Below are 16,365 nucleotides of genomic sequence, written 5' to 3' on the forward strand. Positions count from 1 at the left end.
GAGATACACTAACTGTGTTTTTTAAATCTGATATAATATAATACAGGCTATGCCATTTATTAGACACTTTTATCCAAATCGACTTAACAGTCATGCGTGCATACATTTTACGTATGGGTGGTCCCTGTAATTGAATCCACTACCCTGGCGTTACAAGCGCCATGAACCAACTGAGCTACAAGGACTTAGTGTTAGTGTATTGTTGAGGAAAAGCGTGCAAGTAAGCATTTCACTGTACTGTTTATTTATTTAACCTTTATTTAACCAGGTAAGCCAGTTGAGAACAAGTTCTCATTTACAACTGCTGTTACCTGTGCACGTGACAAATAAACGTTGATTGATGATGGGGATAGAAGATTGAGTTGAAGTTAAACAATTCTGTAGACATTTCAAAATTGTATCTGTAAATAATCTAACATTATATAGGCCTATGTATCTATAAATAAACTAACGGATTTAAATACTGAACGTCGAAAATGTTGAAAGAAACCAAGAGGGAACACGTGCTTCAGTGATGGAATCAATATTTCCCTGACATTCTTTTCGTAATGTAACTACATAGTTACAGTGCGCAAATTTGCGTGAGATGTTTACATTTGAAACGTGATTCCACTCATTTTAGCCTCATGTGCACAGAGATTGGAACAAATCAGACTTTAGACATTTCACCCCAGAAAGCTATTGAGAAACATTTCAGGCAAGTGGACAGAAATAAGACCGGGAATGCAGGCATTAGAGCTATTCTGTAAACAGCAATAATCTGCACTGAACATGTGTTTCTTAACCTGTGATCTGAATTAGCAACATCAGATTCTCATTCTAACAAATGCAAAAATATAAGATGTAGGCTATTGATTATTTAGACTATAGAAGTCGCTATTTTTGACTGCAAACTCAAATGATTTGTTATTGCATTCCCTCAGATATTAATTATTCTACACCTATTCTGAACACAAACTGGAAATGGACATTCACTCCCCTCTTGGCTCCCCTTGGAGCATTGTTGAGATAAAGAAAGGTAGGCCTACTTTTACACAGATGCACATTTTTCTCTATATAAGCTTTATTTGTTGACATGTTATGATACCATTTATGTTCTTTCAGTGAAGATAAGTTCTCCCAAACACACTCCTAATGCTGAATACCTCTTAAGGAGAAGGTGTGGGATGGCAGGTATTTAATTTGAGGACAAATATACAATTTATGGGTGATTTTACTTTGACTAAAACGTTTATTATTATGAATAACAAACAAATAAACATGTCATTTATTACAGAAAGTCTTGAGGAGACTGCAAAGCCAACATTGGATGCGTTCTGGCTGAAATCAAGAAATAGTACAGGTAATATCTTAACATATGCATGCAAATAATTGAACCATGGCAAACGTCATTGTTCTTACTTTCATGATAATGTTTATTTTATTTATTTATTTATTTTAAAAAATCATGTTAACAGCATATCCTTTGATAGGATATTTGTTGAGCTGTTTAATGCAGATTCTCAAAACTCTCCTCGGGGACACCCAGACATTTCACAATTGTTGTCGCCCTGAACAAGCTCACCTTGATTGCCCTAGTCAAAGGCATGATGATTAGTTGACTAGTTGAATTAGGTGTGTTAGCTCTGGAATAGATCCAATACTAGGAACGGCCGGGTATCTCAGAGGAGAGGTTGGAGAACCACTGGTTTAATGAATATACACCAGCCATGGAGACAGGTTTTTCTTGTCTCTGATTTGCAGATGACGACAGAAAAGCCAACAACCCGTTTGTGCTTCCAATGGATCGTAACATCTTCAAAAAGAGAGAGATTGACTCTGTAATCAAACAACAAGTACGTAGGCTACTGTAATACCCTCTGGGACTTTAATGCATCCATCTCTAGACTATAATAGAAAATAATAAAAATATAATAGAATCTGAGCCATGATTAACACAGTATGCCGGGTCTGCAGATCGAGGCCTGTAGGCCTAACAAGTGATTACAGGAATACCATTTTGAGATTCTCTCTCTCTCTCTCACTCACTCACTCACTCACTCACTCACTCACTCACTCACTCACTCACTCACTCACTCACTCACTCACTCACTCACTCACTCACTCACTCACTCACTCACTCACACACTCACTCACTCACTCACACACTCACACACTCACACACTCACTCACTCACACACACTCACACACTCAGGAGAAGAAGTTCTTCAGCAGCCTGCCGACCCAGATGAAGAGTACCTACCTGTCCCGTCTCAGGTGCCGCTCGGCCCCCATGAGGAGCGCTGTGGAGGACACCATCCCCGAACCAGAGAAATGCAGAGGGGACAAAACAACATGGGCCACCGTGGTCACTAAAGGTACTGTATATAACAGACAGGAGTCTAGAATCAAAATGCATGTATTATCTAAATATGAATATACACTGCTCAAAAAAATAAAGGGAACACTAAAATAACACATCCTAGAGCTGAATGAATGAAATAATCTTATTAAATACTTTTTTCTTTACATAGTTGAATGTGCTGACAACAAAATCACACAAAAATTATCAATTGAAATCAAATTTATCAACCCATGGAGGTCTGGATTTGGAGTCACCCTCAAAATTAAAGTGGAAAACCACACTACAGGCTGATCCAACTTTGATGTAATGTCCTTAAAACAAGTCAAAATGAGGCTCAGTAGTGTGTGTGGCCTCCACGTGCCTGTATGACCTCCCTACAACGCCTGAGCATGCTCCTGATGAGGTGGCGGATGGTCTCCTGAGGGATCTCCTCCCAGACCTGGACTAACGCATCCGCCAACTCCTGGACAGTCTGTGGTGCAACGTGGCGTTGGTGGATGGAGCGAGACATGATGTCCCAGATGTGCTCAATTGGATTCAGGTCTGGGGAACGGGCGGGCCAGTCCATAGCATCAATGCCTTCCTCTTGCAGGAACTGCTGACACACTCCAGCCACATGAGGTCTAGCATTGTCTTGCATTAGGAGGAACCCAGGGCCAACCGCACCAGCATATGGTCTCACAAGGGGTCTGAGGATCGCATCTCGGTACCTAATGGCAGTCAGGCTACCTCTGGCGAGCACGGAGGGCTGTGCGGCTCCCCAAAGAAATGCCACCCCACACCATGACTGACCCACCGCCAAACCGGTCATGCTGGAGGATGTTGCAGGCAGCAGAACGTTCTCCACGGCGTCTCCAGACTCTGTCACGTCTGTCACGTGCTCAGTGTGAACCTGCTTTCATCTGTGAAGAGCACAGGGCGCCAGTGGCGAATTTGCCAATCTTGGTGTTCGCTGGCAAATGCCAAACGTCCTGCACGGTGTTGGGCTGTAAGCACAACCCCCACCTGTGGACGTCGGGCCCTCATACCACCCTCATGGAGTCTGTTTCTAACCGTTTGAGCAGACACATGCACATTTGTGGCCTGCTGGAGGTCATTTTGCAGGGCTCTGGCAGTGCTCCTCCTGCTCCTCCTTGCACAAAGGCGGAGGTAGCGGTCCTGCTGCTGGGTTGTTGCCCTCCTACGGCCTCCTCCACGTCTCCTGATGTACTGGCCTGTCTCCTGGTAGCGCCTCCATGCTCTGGACACTACGCTGACAGACACAGCAAACCTTCTTGCCACAGCTCGCATTGATGTGCCATCCTGGATGAGCTGCACTACCTGAGCCACTTGTGTGGGTTGTAGACTCCGTCTCATGCTACCACTAGAGTGAAAGCACCGCCAGCATTCAAAAGTGACCAAAACATCAGCCAGGAAGCATAGGAACTGAGAAGTGGTCTGTGGTCACCACCTGCAAAACCAGTCCTTTATTGGGGGTGTCTTGCTAATTGCCTATAATTTCCACCTGTTGTCTATTCCATTTGCACAACAGCATGTGAAATGTATTGTCAATCAGTGTTGCTTCCTAAGTGGACAGTTTGATTTCACAGAAGTGTGATTGACTTGGAGTTACATTGTGTTGTTTAAGTGTTCCCTTTATTTTTTTGAGCAGTGTATTTGCATTGTTGTATTCTTATTTGCATGCTGTCTGTGTCCTATAACTAAGATCATTTTATAATAGGTAGACGTATAATAAAAGTATAGCCTACTATATATTTTATTATAGGAGTATCTATCAGTATTTTATTTAAATTATTGGACTTTGACAGCAGTCACAATAAAGGAGCATACATCAATGTTTTAACAGAGAGTGTTGACTAGATTATCTCGTGTCGTTCTGCAGGTAGCGGTCAAGACAGGGAGAACATTAGGGACTACTTGTCTAAACAGCGAGAAAAGTTTATGCTGCAGGTAAAACAATTATAGCCAAACATTTTACATAAGGTGGGGCTAAGTGTGATGTCTGACCTGTGTCAATGAGACTCGGGGCTGAATTCAATCAAACCTGCAGTGCCGTAGTCATGCAAAGCCAATTTCAATTCAATATGAATTTTTAAAAATGTCCTGATGTAGAAAGACAATCTCTACAGTGGGTTTTAAGGAATTCCAGCCTCTCTCTCTATCCATGTCTCTCTAGTACTCTCTGACAGTGAAGCAAGAAACCATCAAGGAGCTGGAGAAGGACACAGTGATAGCGCTTCAGTTGATCAGCCGTGCTGAGAAACATCTGGAGGACGACTCGGTCGCCTTTGAAAAGTTCATTAAGGAAAACGACCAGAGCTCAGTGGCAGCTGTCAAGTTGTTAGTAGGCCTATCATTATTATAACCAATACATATTAGCCTACACATGATTTTGTATTAGCTTTTAGAATATCTCTAGCCACCTGATTTGACAAATAACCAGTAGGTTACAGTAATTAGTTAATTTATTCATGATAGGTCCACCACAGGTAGATCGTGGTAAATGCACAATGTTACAATAAATAAAAACATCACATGTATATTATGTTGTCTTTCTTTCCAGGGCAGAGAAAGAGACTATGGTGAAAATGGAGAAAACAGCAGAAATAAAAAAAGTAACAGTTCAAATGATGGCGATGAAAAGGTACCTTATTACATACACAGGCCATGTGTAACGTTAGGCTACAATACTATTTAAAATAGTAGAAAGGAAAAATCAAAATGTGTCTCCTTCGAGCCGGATTTGAACCAGCGACCTAAGGATTTCAGCTTGAATTCCAACTACAGTCCTCCGCTCTACCAACTGAGCTATCGAAGGGACGCTATAAGACTGAGAAGAAACAGGGTATTTAAAGTTATTGCCAGAGGAAACCGACAGTTGAGAAATGTTAAATATTTTCAGCAGTTGTTTTTTCTCCTCCAGTAACGCTGTTAGGTTTTAACATATTTCACTACTGTAACTAATGTAGAAGTGAAAACTATCTAACCACGTTGTTTTTTTTCAGAATGGATGAGCTAGCATGCACGTTAGCTAGGCTACGTTTAGAGAACGGGCTGCCGTCGCGCTGAACACATTAATTTCCATTGGAGAGTGCGGTGGAGTCGACGTGTTTTTTCCAGTGGTAGTAAATGTCATCCCATATAATGCAAACATATCCCCCTTTAGCGATATCTCAAAGTATCAAGAAATCCTAAAGGAGTACCGGACATACAAAACGTTTCTCACCGCCGTCGGACCTATGGAGTGGCGCGAGGAACAGAAGCGCAAGAGGGAGGAGAGGAGAGCAACCAAGCAGAGGGAAAGGGAGTTTAAAGGTATGGGAGTTTAAATACTTTCCTTGGACTTATTTCAGAATGATAAAATGTCACATAATGATAAAATGTGTGCAATATGCAATAGTAGGCTAAATCTATTGACAGAAGTGTGACATTTTGTATTACTTTACTGATTCCAAGAAGAAAACCAAAAAGGTCCAGCCTATGCCAGAAAAAATTCAAGAGTCACAAAAAAATCACAGATGAGACATCAAAGCAAAGGGTAAGAGGATGGGGATCATATATATATATTTTCGTGTGTGGATTATATTTTAATATCAATCAATGTAATTGATTAGTAAAATTGCAAATAGTTAAGTGCTAGTGTGTGTATTTGATTGTACTCTGTCAGCGGGAAAGTGAGCAGCATCCTTCACCATCAGGAGAGACAGGGGTCCACCATCTCCGAGGTGCCAGAGACAGCAGAGACCTCAGACAGCGACGAGGTATGGATTAAACGTTCCTGTTTTTATTAATTAACAATCTTGAGTATTGGTGTGTTTGTAGACATACTGTATGTAACGAACCAGGGTAGTGGTAAAAAAATTGGGGTAAACCGGAGGCACATTTTGTAAACTCCCTAATGCAAAAAAAAAAAAAAAAAGTATCTAACTACCCTAATAAGTGGGTACACCCTATTCATAAATTAAGACAAGGAAACTGGGTTTACTTGGGTTGACCCCCAAGACAGCACAAACCGATCCGACTGGGACCAGACGTGTGTTATTAGCTCTTCTTCTTAGTTGTTTCTGCTGTGGCTCCTCTCCTCCAAGGAGCCAGAGTTGTTTTACTCCAACCCCAGGGACATGCTGAATTTGTTGACTGACCTGGAGGAGCAGAACCTGTCCTACATCCAGAACTACCAGGAGACCGAGGAGGCCATGGATGAGATCCGCAAAACCATCCAGCAGACGCAGGAAAGAATGTAAGGAAGGGAACGTAATCTACAGTGGGGAAAAAAAGTATTTAGTCAGCCACCAATTGTGCAAGTTCTCCCACTTAAAAAGACGAGAGAAGCCTGTAATTTTCATCATAGGTACACGTCAACTATGACAGACAAATTGAGGAAATTTTTTCCAGAAAATCACATTGTAGGATTTTTAATGAATTTATTTGCTAATTATGGTGGAAAATAAGTATTTGGTCACCTACAAACAAGCAAGATTTCTGGCTCTCACAGACCTGTAACAACTTCTTTAAGAGGGTCCTCTGTCCTCCACTCGTTACCTGTATTAATGGCACCTGTTTGAACTTGTTATCAGTATAAAAGACACCTGTCCACAACCTCAAACAGTCACACTCCAAACTCCACTATGGCCAAGACCAAAGAGCTGTCAAAGGACACCAGAAACAAAATTGTAGACCTGCACCAGGCTGGGAAGACTGAATCTGCAATAGGTAAGCAGCTTGGTTTGAAGAAATCAACTGTGGGAGCAATTATTAGGAAATGGAAGACATACAAGACCACTGATAATCTCCCTCGATCTGGGGCTCCACGCAAGATCTCACCCCGTGGGGTCAAAATGATCACAAGAACGGTGAGCAAAAATCCCAGAACCACACGGGGGGACCTAGTGGATGACCTGCAGAGAGCTGGGACCAAAGTAACAAAGCCTACCATCAGTAACACACTACGCCGCCAGGGACTCAAATCCTGCAGTGCAAGACGTGTCCCCCTGCTTAAGCCAGTACATGTCCAGGCCCGTCTGAAGTTTGCTAGAGTGCATTTGGATGATCCAGAAGAGGATTGGGAGAATGTCATATGGTCAGATGAAACCAAAATAGAACTTTTTGGTAAAAACTCAACTTGTCGTGTTTGGAGGACAAATAATGCTGAGTTGCATCCAAAGAACACCATACCTACTGTGAAGCATGGGGGTGGAAACATCATGCTTTGGGGCTGTTTTTCTGCAAAGAGACCAGGACGACTGATCCGTGTAAAGGAAAGAATGAATGGGGCCATGTATCGTGAGATTTTGAGTGAAAACCTCCTTCCATCAGCAAGGGCATTGAAGATGAAACGTGGCTGGGTCTTTCAGCATGACAATGATCCCAAACACACCGCCCGGGCAACGAAGGAGTGGCTTCGTAAGAAGCATTTCAAGGTCCTGGAGTGGCCTAGCCAGTCTCCAGATCTCAACCCCATAGAAAATCTTTGGAGGGAGTTGAAAGTCTGTGTTGCCCAGCGACAGCCCCAAAACATCACTGCTCTAGAGGAGATCTGCATGGAGGAATGGGCCAAAATACCAGCAACAGTGTGTGAAAACCTTGTGAAGAATACAGAAAACGTTTGACCTGTGTCATTGCCAACAAAGGGTATATAACAAAGTATTGAGAAACTTTTGTTATTGACCAAATACTTATTTTCCACCATAATTTGCAAATAAATTCATTAAAAATCCTACAATGTGATTTTCTGGATTATTTTTTCTCATTTTGTCTGTCATAGTTGACGTGTACCTATGATGAAAATTACAGGCCTCTTTCATCTTTTTAAGTGGGAGAACTTGCACAATTGGTGGCTGACTAAATACTTTTTTCCCCACTGTATGCTGTTATACTCCCCATTTGAATCAAATCCCCTTTGGAATTCAACAGGGCTGTGTTCCTCAGAGCATGCAACGGAAAATGTTTTAAAATGTTTTGTAAACGGAACAACGAAAATGAGTGTTTCTTATCGATGAGTCCAGGTCCTCTTGGGCAATTCCACCTTTTATTCAGTTAATTTCATGCCTAATGAACATGACCCAGGTGTCATCCCTAGCAAATGTGCCTGCTAACAGCAGGTGTGTGTTTATTTCCGTGTGTAATGTACAGGAACAGTGAGATCCGGATCCTGCTGCAGCAGGTAGACATCCTGAAGAACACCATCCAGAGGGAGGAGGAGAAGTCCTCTGAGCTGGAGCTCAAGTCCAGGATCTTCTCCTACGGAGAGTACAGAGCTGACAAACAGGTTAGTACTATTGTCCACGTCGTTGCTGCAGGCCCAATGGATGAGCGCAATTTGATGATCGGCATCGCTCTCAGTGACGAAATTGCAAAAGCAAGTTACATGGACGCCTTTGGCTTTGATTGGCTGATTGATTAATTGGTCTCCTTCTCAAAATGCATCAGAGAGGAATCCAAAGGTTAATCAGTCTCCCCAGACCTTTTCATCCACTGCATGTTTGAGAGGGAGACTAGGAAAGAGGATGCAAGGAGTGAAAGGAAATACAATTGAGATTCAATCATTTTGTAGTCAATTTCACCTCTTCTTTCTCACAGGATGTGATGCTCAATGTGCTGCAGAAGAAGGTGAAGGAAGTGCACAGGGTGTGTGTGGGAGAGGTGGACTCCAATATCAGCACTCTTCATATGCTGGCCAACATCGAGAGCAGGATGGAGGACATTATGGACTGCCTGGAGACGCTGCCTCCGGACAAAATTGACACCGTCCGCACACAGAGGGAGAAAGAGAAGAGGCTCAAGTATGTGTCCTCCCTTACAGCTCTTTGCAGTCATACACCGACAAGTAACCGGAAAGCACTCTTGGCTGTGTTTACACAGGCAGCCCAATTCTTATATCCCCCCCCACACACACACATACTAATTGTTATTTTGACCAATCAGATCAGCTCTTTTGCCAATTATTGGGTAAAACATCAGAATTGGTCTGCCTGAGTAAACGCAACCGTTGTGACAACTTCTGGGGTAAAAAGGTATTTATAAAATAAATGTGATTGATTAATTAATAGTTGCCAACACCATACCACACATTCAGGATGAATGCTCTCAATTGTGCGGCCAGCGGTAGAAGTTGACCAGAGTATTCATCATCCCAAACTGCCTCAGCAATCTCAGGAAGAAGGCTAGAGATGCTGTTGTGCCGTCTTGATCAATAGATCCGTTGGTATGGGACCATAATGCTCCCTTCCTCTAATCTCCTTTCAGGATGCGTGAGGAGAAGCTGTTGATGAAGAAACACCACCAGGAGGAGAGACTCCGGAAGGCTCTGGAGAGGGCCACCTCCGACAGCAAGAAGAGGGTTAGTGTAGTCAATGTATCAAACAGGACACATGTCGATTGCTATAACAAAGTTTGAGTAAATACGTTCTGTTTATCAATGGAAAGGCATTTATAGACTGGTGTGCATAGAGAATCAACCTAGAATACAGTATCTACCTTTGCTGCACTGTGTATTGATGAAACATGCTTCGCCAGGACCAAATGCCTTTGCAATGACACCTAATATTACAGACCTGTAACAGAGTTTAATACACAGCATAACGAGCCAGCCTACATCTATCCTCTTCTCTGGCTTGTAGATGGGCAGAAGGCTGATGCCGCGATCGGAGCCATCAGATATCAAGAAGAAGGAGGACATGACACACGCGTTGACCACTAGCGAGCAAGAGGACGTCTTCTACTTCTTTGCCTGATTATTTTAAACCATCAATATTCACAGACAACATAACACAGTGACTGATTTTAAACCATCAATATTCACAGACAACATAACACAGTGACTGATTTTAAACCATCAGTATTCATAGACAATATAACACAGTGACTGATTTTAAACCATCAGTATTCACAGACAATATAACACAGTGACTGATTTTAAATGAGCTTTTATATACATTAGGCCAATATTTCAGTTAGCCCAAGTCACCAAGGAGCATTTCCATTCACTCACTGATTTGGCCTATACAATATTATCTAATGCTTTATAACAGTTAGATTGATAATTAAATGTACTGTATACTTTGATTATAAAATAAATAAAATATTCTTGCCTTAGTATATTGTTATTGATGCCTAAATACGATCATTTATGTATAGAAAGTATGTAAATTGCTCAGAGTTGTTACCATAAGGTGAATGCACCAATTTGTAAGCGGCTCTGGATAAGAGCGTCTGCTAAATGACGTAAATGTAAAATGTAAATGTACCACAAAATAATGCCATACAAGATATTACTGAAAAGTGCAATATGCACAATTTTATTATCCTTGTGCTCAGAGGGGCACAACAGCTTGGTTCATCATCATATAAAAAAGAACTGCTTCTCAGATGTTTTCAAAACAATCAATTTTTCATAAAAAATTAGGACAAATCGGCAAACAAGATTAGCAACCAGACACCAAAACGAAAAAAAATAAGCTTGCCTCTTTCAAGCCTCTTTCATTTCACCATCCTCTTCCTCTTCTTCTACCCCTCTAATGAACAAGACATTGTTGCATCTGTGTGGAGCGAAAGATAGTGTACGGTTAGCTCGGTGTGGACTGGTATGTCAGAAAGGAAATGATTAAACATTGTGCTAATTCTGCAATTAAAGGGAGATACAGTGCTATCAGAAAGTATTCATACCCCTTGACTTATTCCACATGTTGTGTTACTGCCTGAATTCTACACATAATACACCATAATGACGAAGTGAAAACATGTTTTGAGAATTTTTTGCTAATTTATTTTAAATGAAATATCTCGTTTACATAAGTATTCACACCCTGGAGTCAATGCATGTTAGAATCACCTTTGGCAGCGATTACAGCTGTGAGTCTTTCTGGGTAAGTCTCTAAGAGCTTTGCACACCACCAGGATATTTTTAAAATTCTTCAAGCTCAGTCAAGTTGGTTGTTGATCATTGCTAGACAGACATTTTAAGCCTTGCCATAGATCAGGGTTCTTCAATTCCGGTCCTGGAGGGCCGAAACACTTCTGTTTTTTATTTCTACCTGGTAGTTAATTGCACTCACCTGGTGTCCCAGGTCTGAATTAGCCCCTGGTTAGAAGGAGAGGATGAAAAACAGAGGTGTTTCGGCCCTCCAGGACCGGAATTGAAGAACCCTGCCATAGATTTTCAAGACGATTTACGTCAAAACTGTAACTAGGCCACCCAGGAACATTCAATGTCGTCTTGGTAAGCAACTCCAGTGTATATTTGGCCTTGTGTTTTAGGTTATTGTCCTGCTGAAAGGTGAATTGGTCTCCCAGTTTCTGTTGGAAAGCAGACTGAACCAGGTTTTCCTCTAGGATTTTTCCTGTGCTAGGCTCTATTCCGTATATTTTAGCCTAAAAAACTCCCTAGTCCTTGTCAATAACAAGCATACCCATAACATGACGCAGCCAACACCATGCTTAAAAATATGAAGAGTGGTACTCAGTAATGTGTTGTGTTGGATTTGCCCCAAACATAAGGCTTTGTATTCAGGACATTAAGTACATTTATTTGTCACATTTTTACTTCAGTTCCTTATTGCAAACAGGACACATGTTTTGGAATAGTTTTATTATGTACAGGCTTCCTTCTTTTCACTCTGTCATTTTGGTTAGTATTGTGGAGTAACTTCAATGTTGTTGATCCATCCTCAGTTTTCTCCCATCACAGCCTTTAAACTCTGTAACAGTTTTAGTCACCATTGGCCTCATGGTGAAATCCCTGAGCGGTTTCCTTCCTCTCCGGCAACTGAGTAAGGAAGGACACCTTTATCTTTGTAGTGACTGGGTGTATGGATACACCACCCAAAGTGTAATTAATAACTTCACTATGCTCAAAAATACATTCAATGTCTGCTTTTTATTTGATTTTTACCCATCTACCAATAGGTGCCCTTTTTTGCAAGGCATTGGAAAACCTCTGTGGTTGAAATTCACTAATCGACTGAGGGACCTTACAGATAATTGTATGTGTGGGGTACAGAGATGAGGTACTCATCCAAAAACCATGTTAAACACTATTATTATGTGACTTGTTAAGCAAATGTTTACTCCTGAACTCATTTAGGCTTGCCATAACAAATAAGTTGAATACTTATTGACTCAAGACATTTCAGCTTTTCATTTTTAATTAATTTGTAAAAATGTCTACAAACATAATTCCAATTTGACATTATGGGGTATTGTGTGTAAGCCAATGACACAATCTCAATTTAATAAATGTTTAATTCAGGCTGTAACACAACAAAATGTGGAAAAAGTCAAGGGGTGTGAATACTTTCTGAAAGCCCTGAATGCGTGTAGCCTATTCCCATATCTGTTTGTGCGGTCTTCACCACTCCAATCCATGACCATAGGAGTTGGCAAGATAGCACAAACAGATCGGAGACCAGGCTAATGTGTGTAATCATGAGTTCTGCAAAGTGCAAGTAAACAAAATAGTATTCCACTGAACTTACCTGACGAGCACTTCTCCTAGGTGGCCAGCCAATGCTCCATCCACATACTCTTCAGTGTTGGCCAACTATAAAATCAGAGACAATAGATTGTTAGATGTTATAGATTGATATGAATGCTGTACATCGGTTTTAAATCACACTAAATGAATAGCCCACAGTGATGCAACCAGAGCCATACAGCCTAGCTAGAGTTTCGGATGGGCAAGCGCTCTCTAGATGCAACTGTGTACACGAGGGACTCCAGAGCATGCTGTAGTGAATTATGCATATCATTGATGTTTTCACATATTTTACTGTATGTATCTGTCTGGTCCACACACACACCTACCTGCATGTTCATGTAGCTGTCCACAGACACCAGGTATCCTTTGTATTCCATACCCCACTTCAGCTTCACCATCACGGGCTTGCCAGTCAGACCGTTCAGGAACGGTTTGGGATTCAGTGGTAAACTCTGAAATGATATAATTCACACGTGCCGTTATAAGCCTAACATGAGTGTACATTTAAAGCAATGAGGCCTGAGGTATACCACGGCTAAGGGCGGTTCTTATGCAGGACGCAATGTGGAGTGCCTGGATACAGCCCTTATGTCCGTTTACATTGTGACGTATTTCATTACGCCGTACGTCATTTTCACGGAGTCTTGCCCCGCTACTGAATGGACAAGTACAGTGTTGCCAACTTAGCAACTTTTTCTGGTGTTATTGGAGACTTTTGGAGACTGACGTGAAAGCACGTATCGTTCATACTCTTCTCTGACGAGCAGCGGGTGCTGCCGTGGGCCCCACCCCCGTCCCAAAGCACTTACAGGCGGCCCAGTCCCTCCCAGCTGCAGTCAGAGCAGGAGATGTTCACCCCTCCGCGTCCAGACTGCAAATGAATCGCGCATGCGGGAAGCCGCCGCTGGCTGATCCCGCCCTGGCTTACATTCAGGGCGGGATGTAAATGTAGGGTGTTTTTTTACTCACTTTTTGTCTCTCCCACAACGTTATTCCTCTCTCCTACAGCGTCCATCACAATTACATGCACATGGCCAATTATGCAAATTAGGTGATGACGTCATTTAGCGACTTCTAGCGACTTTTACATCAGCCAATAGATACTTTCCTTACTGAGGAGTTGGCAACACTGGACAAGTGTAGTGTTTGTAATGGAAGATGGAGAGCCTGTCTCTCGTCAGAGATCGCATTTATTTTGGGAGATTGCAAAATATGACTTTTTCAATTCTAGACAGGACAAATATATTGTTTCAGGTGATAATAAAACATGTTTTGTTTAGTTACTTTTTCCTCAACTTGTTTCTAACTTTATAGCAAGTCACGCTATCTTGCACTGCAGAGCAGCTAGCTAGCGAGGTAAAAGCTAAGCTAGGTTGAAGATACCATTGTAGCTAGTCCACCTAATAATTATAAAAAACTAATGTCATTATCATCACAATAAACTTCAACGGGAGGCAACAGTCACAATATAATTGTCTTAACAGCCAATGTGTATTATTTAACATTACTATTAAAATACTCACTTATAGGAATGAGTAAATTGTTTAGAACTTGCTAGCTATCTCATAAAGCCATCACCGAAAACCACACATTTTCATCTTCTGTGGTTTGGTACCTTCCTGTACTTTGATGGACTCTGGCTAGACTCTGGCTAGACTGAAGAAAAATTCCACTCCATTGTGGACATCCCCATTGAAATTACTTATGGGTAATGTGAACGAGGCTTCAGTGTTGCCAACTCCTCAGTAAGGAAAGTAGCTATTGGCTGTCCTAAAAGTCGCTAGAAGCACCCGCTGCTCGTTGAGAAGAGTAAGAACGATACGTGCTTTCACGTCAGAGTCTCCAAAAGTCTCCAATAACACCAGAAAAAGTTGCTAGATTTGTCGCTAGTCGCTTTTTTGAAAATGTGTCACTAGAGGGGTCTGAAAACTCTCTAAATATAGCGACAAATTCGCTAAGTTGGCAACACTGCGAGGCTTTAGCTGTGGTATATTGGCTATTTCCACAAACCCGAGGTGCCTTATTGCTATTATAAACTGGGTGGTTCTAGCCCTGAATGCTGATTGGCTGAAAGCCGTGGTATATCAGACTGTATACCACGGGTATGACAAATCATTTATTTGCACTCTTCTAATTACGTTGGTAATCAGTTTATAATAGCAATAAATTATCTCGGGGGTTTGTGGTATATGGCCAATATACCACGGCTAAGGGCTGTATCCAGGCACTCCACGTTGCGTAAGAACAGCCCTTAGCCGTGGTATATTGGCCATATATCACACCCCCTCAGGCCTTATTGCTTAATTATATTAATCATAATACTAAGTATAATTAACTGGTTATACCACGGCTTTCAGACAATAAACATCCAGGACCAAACACATTACAGCTGCATCTCACAGCTAACGTTAGCTACCTAGCTTCCTAGTTAATCAAACTAGCCTTTCACATACAGTGCAAAGCACAACAAAGTAGATATCTAGCGGCTAACAAGTAAGCTATCTTACCACCCTAACTAGCTACCGTAGCTAGCTAGTTAGATACCCACAACAAAGGCGCATAATGCGATTTTATGATAGATAGATAGCTACTCAAATGTAATGTATGATAGCCTGGACGTTCACTACATATTACCAATCCTCATAAAACACCTCATAATATAGTCTAGAATATTTACCATCTTGATTCTGTATGAGCTTCAATGACGATTGCACGCCGTTGTTGGTTAGAGGAAGTAGTGGTGAACTCTGAACTCTGATCCGCACAAAAACGACACTGTGATTGGTTCAGTTTCTGTAATTGTTCATCCTGATTGGCCACAGAACCGGAAAGAATCGCAGACGAGGATTTGCGGGAAAGATTCGATGTAGCCCAAATATTTATCGTCGAGCTTGTTACTTTGTTACAATTTTAATGAAAGTTTAAGTCACAGTGTTACAATCAGATACTTGAAACAATATTGTCTCTCTTGCTCGCCCGCACGGAGAAGAGACTTGACTAGAGTAGACAACAGCAGTTGCAGTTGCAGTTGTGACCACTAGGAGGTAATGTTCTCAAATGGATTGAAGTAGCCAACACTCCCAACCGTTATGAATGCTTTGCATAACACAAGATAAACTTTTATGGAAACTTTTATCCTCTTTTTAAAGATGTAAATTATATTCTGATAATCGATAGTCACATAGTAGCTTAAAGAATGTTGGTTATTTTTGAATGTTTATTTAAATGTTAATTGAAATTCACCGCAGATTGTTGCTTGTGCTATTGCTGTAGTTCATTGTGAATGTCATGTAATTTTTTACAGAAGATAGATCACAGTTTCTCTCTATGTCTTTGGGCGTGTTCGAGCAGATCACTTTTGTCAATCTCAGCCTTTCAAAGTGTGTTGCATTATGGGGATAAAAATTGTCCGATTTATGCCTACATGTCTACTGCATGAACTTGATAAAAAATCATGTGATCAAAGGTCATGACGTTTTGACTGCAGTCGACTGCAAGTTTCTGCAGTTGCTCTTCCCCGACTTCATCTGGCAGCCATGGCTTGCAT

At 41.5% G+C, this 16,365-nt stretch overlaps 2 protein-coding genes across 3 annotated transcripts; one reads left to right on the plus strand and one right to left on the minus strand.

Moving 5' to 3' along the window:
- Nucleotides 1-737: 737 nt before the first annotated feature.
- Nucleotides 738-10,531, plus strand: LOC311124118 (cilia- and flagella-associated protein 100-like). 2 transcript variants are annotated; one of them, XM_084198326.1, is made up of 16 exons: nt 738-1,018; nt 1,105-1,173; nt 1,277-1,342; nt 1,744-1,835; nt 2,195-2,357; nt 4,227-4,294; nt 4,521-4,684; nt 4,908-4,988; nt 5,511-5,659; nt 5,801-5,882; nt 6,012-6,105; nt 6,433-6,584; nt 8,477-8,612; nt 8,924-9,126; nt 9,590-9,683; nt 9,964-10,531. In XM_084198326.1, the coding sequence occupies exons 1-16, from the start codon at nt 964-966 to the stop codon at nt 10,075-10,077; spliced, it is 1,782 nt and encodes a 593-aa protein (XP_084054452.1). In that variant the 5' UTR covers nt 738-963; the 3' UTR covers nt 10,078-10,531. The 2 variants fall into 2 exon arrangements, with proteins under 2 accessions (XP_084054452.1, XP_084054453.1); XM_084198327.1 differs by having other exon boundaries at nt 5,804-5,882.
- Nucleotides 10,532-10,614: 83 nt separating this feature from the next.
- Nucleotides 10,615-15,558, minus strand: LOC311124123 (small nuclear ribonucleoprotein F-like). The gene is made up of 4 exons (XM_084198332.1): nt 15,496-15,558; nt 13,145-13,270; nt 12,817-12,881; nt 10,615-10,881 (listed from the first exon to the last, which is right to left on the minus strand). Exons 1-4 carry the CDS (start codon nt 15,496-15,498, stop codon nt 10,812-10,814), a joined length of 264 nt encoding a protein of 87 aa, XP_084054458.1. The 5' UTR covers nt 15,499-15,558; the 3' UTR covers nt 10,615-10,811.
- Nucleotides 15,559-16,365: the final 807 nt, after the last annotated feature.

Source organism: Coregonus lavaretus (assembly GCF_964263955.1).
Source record: "Coregonus lavaretus genome assembly, contig: HAP1_SCAFFOLD_1891, whole genome shotgun sequence".
NCBI lineage: Eukaryota > Metazoa > Chordata > Actinopteri > Salmoniformes > Salmonidae > Coregonus > Coregonus lavaretus.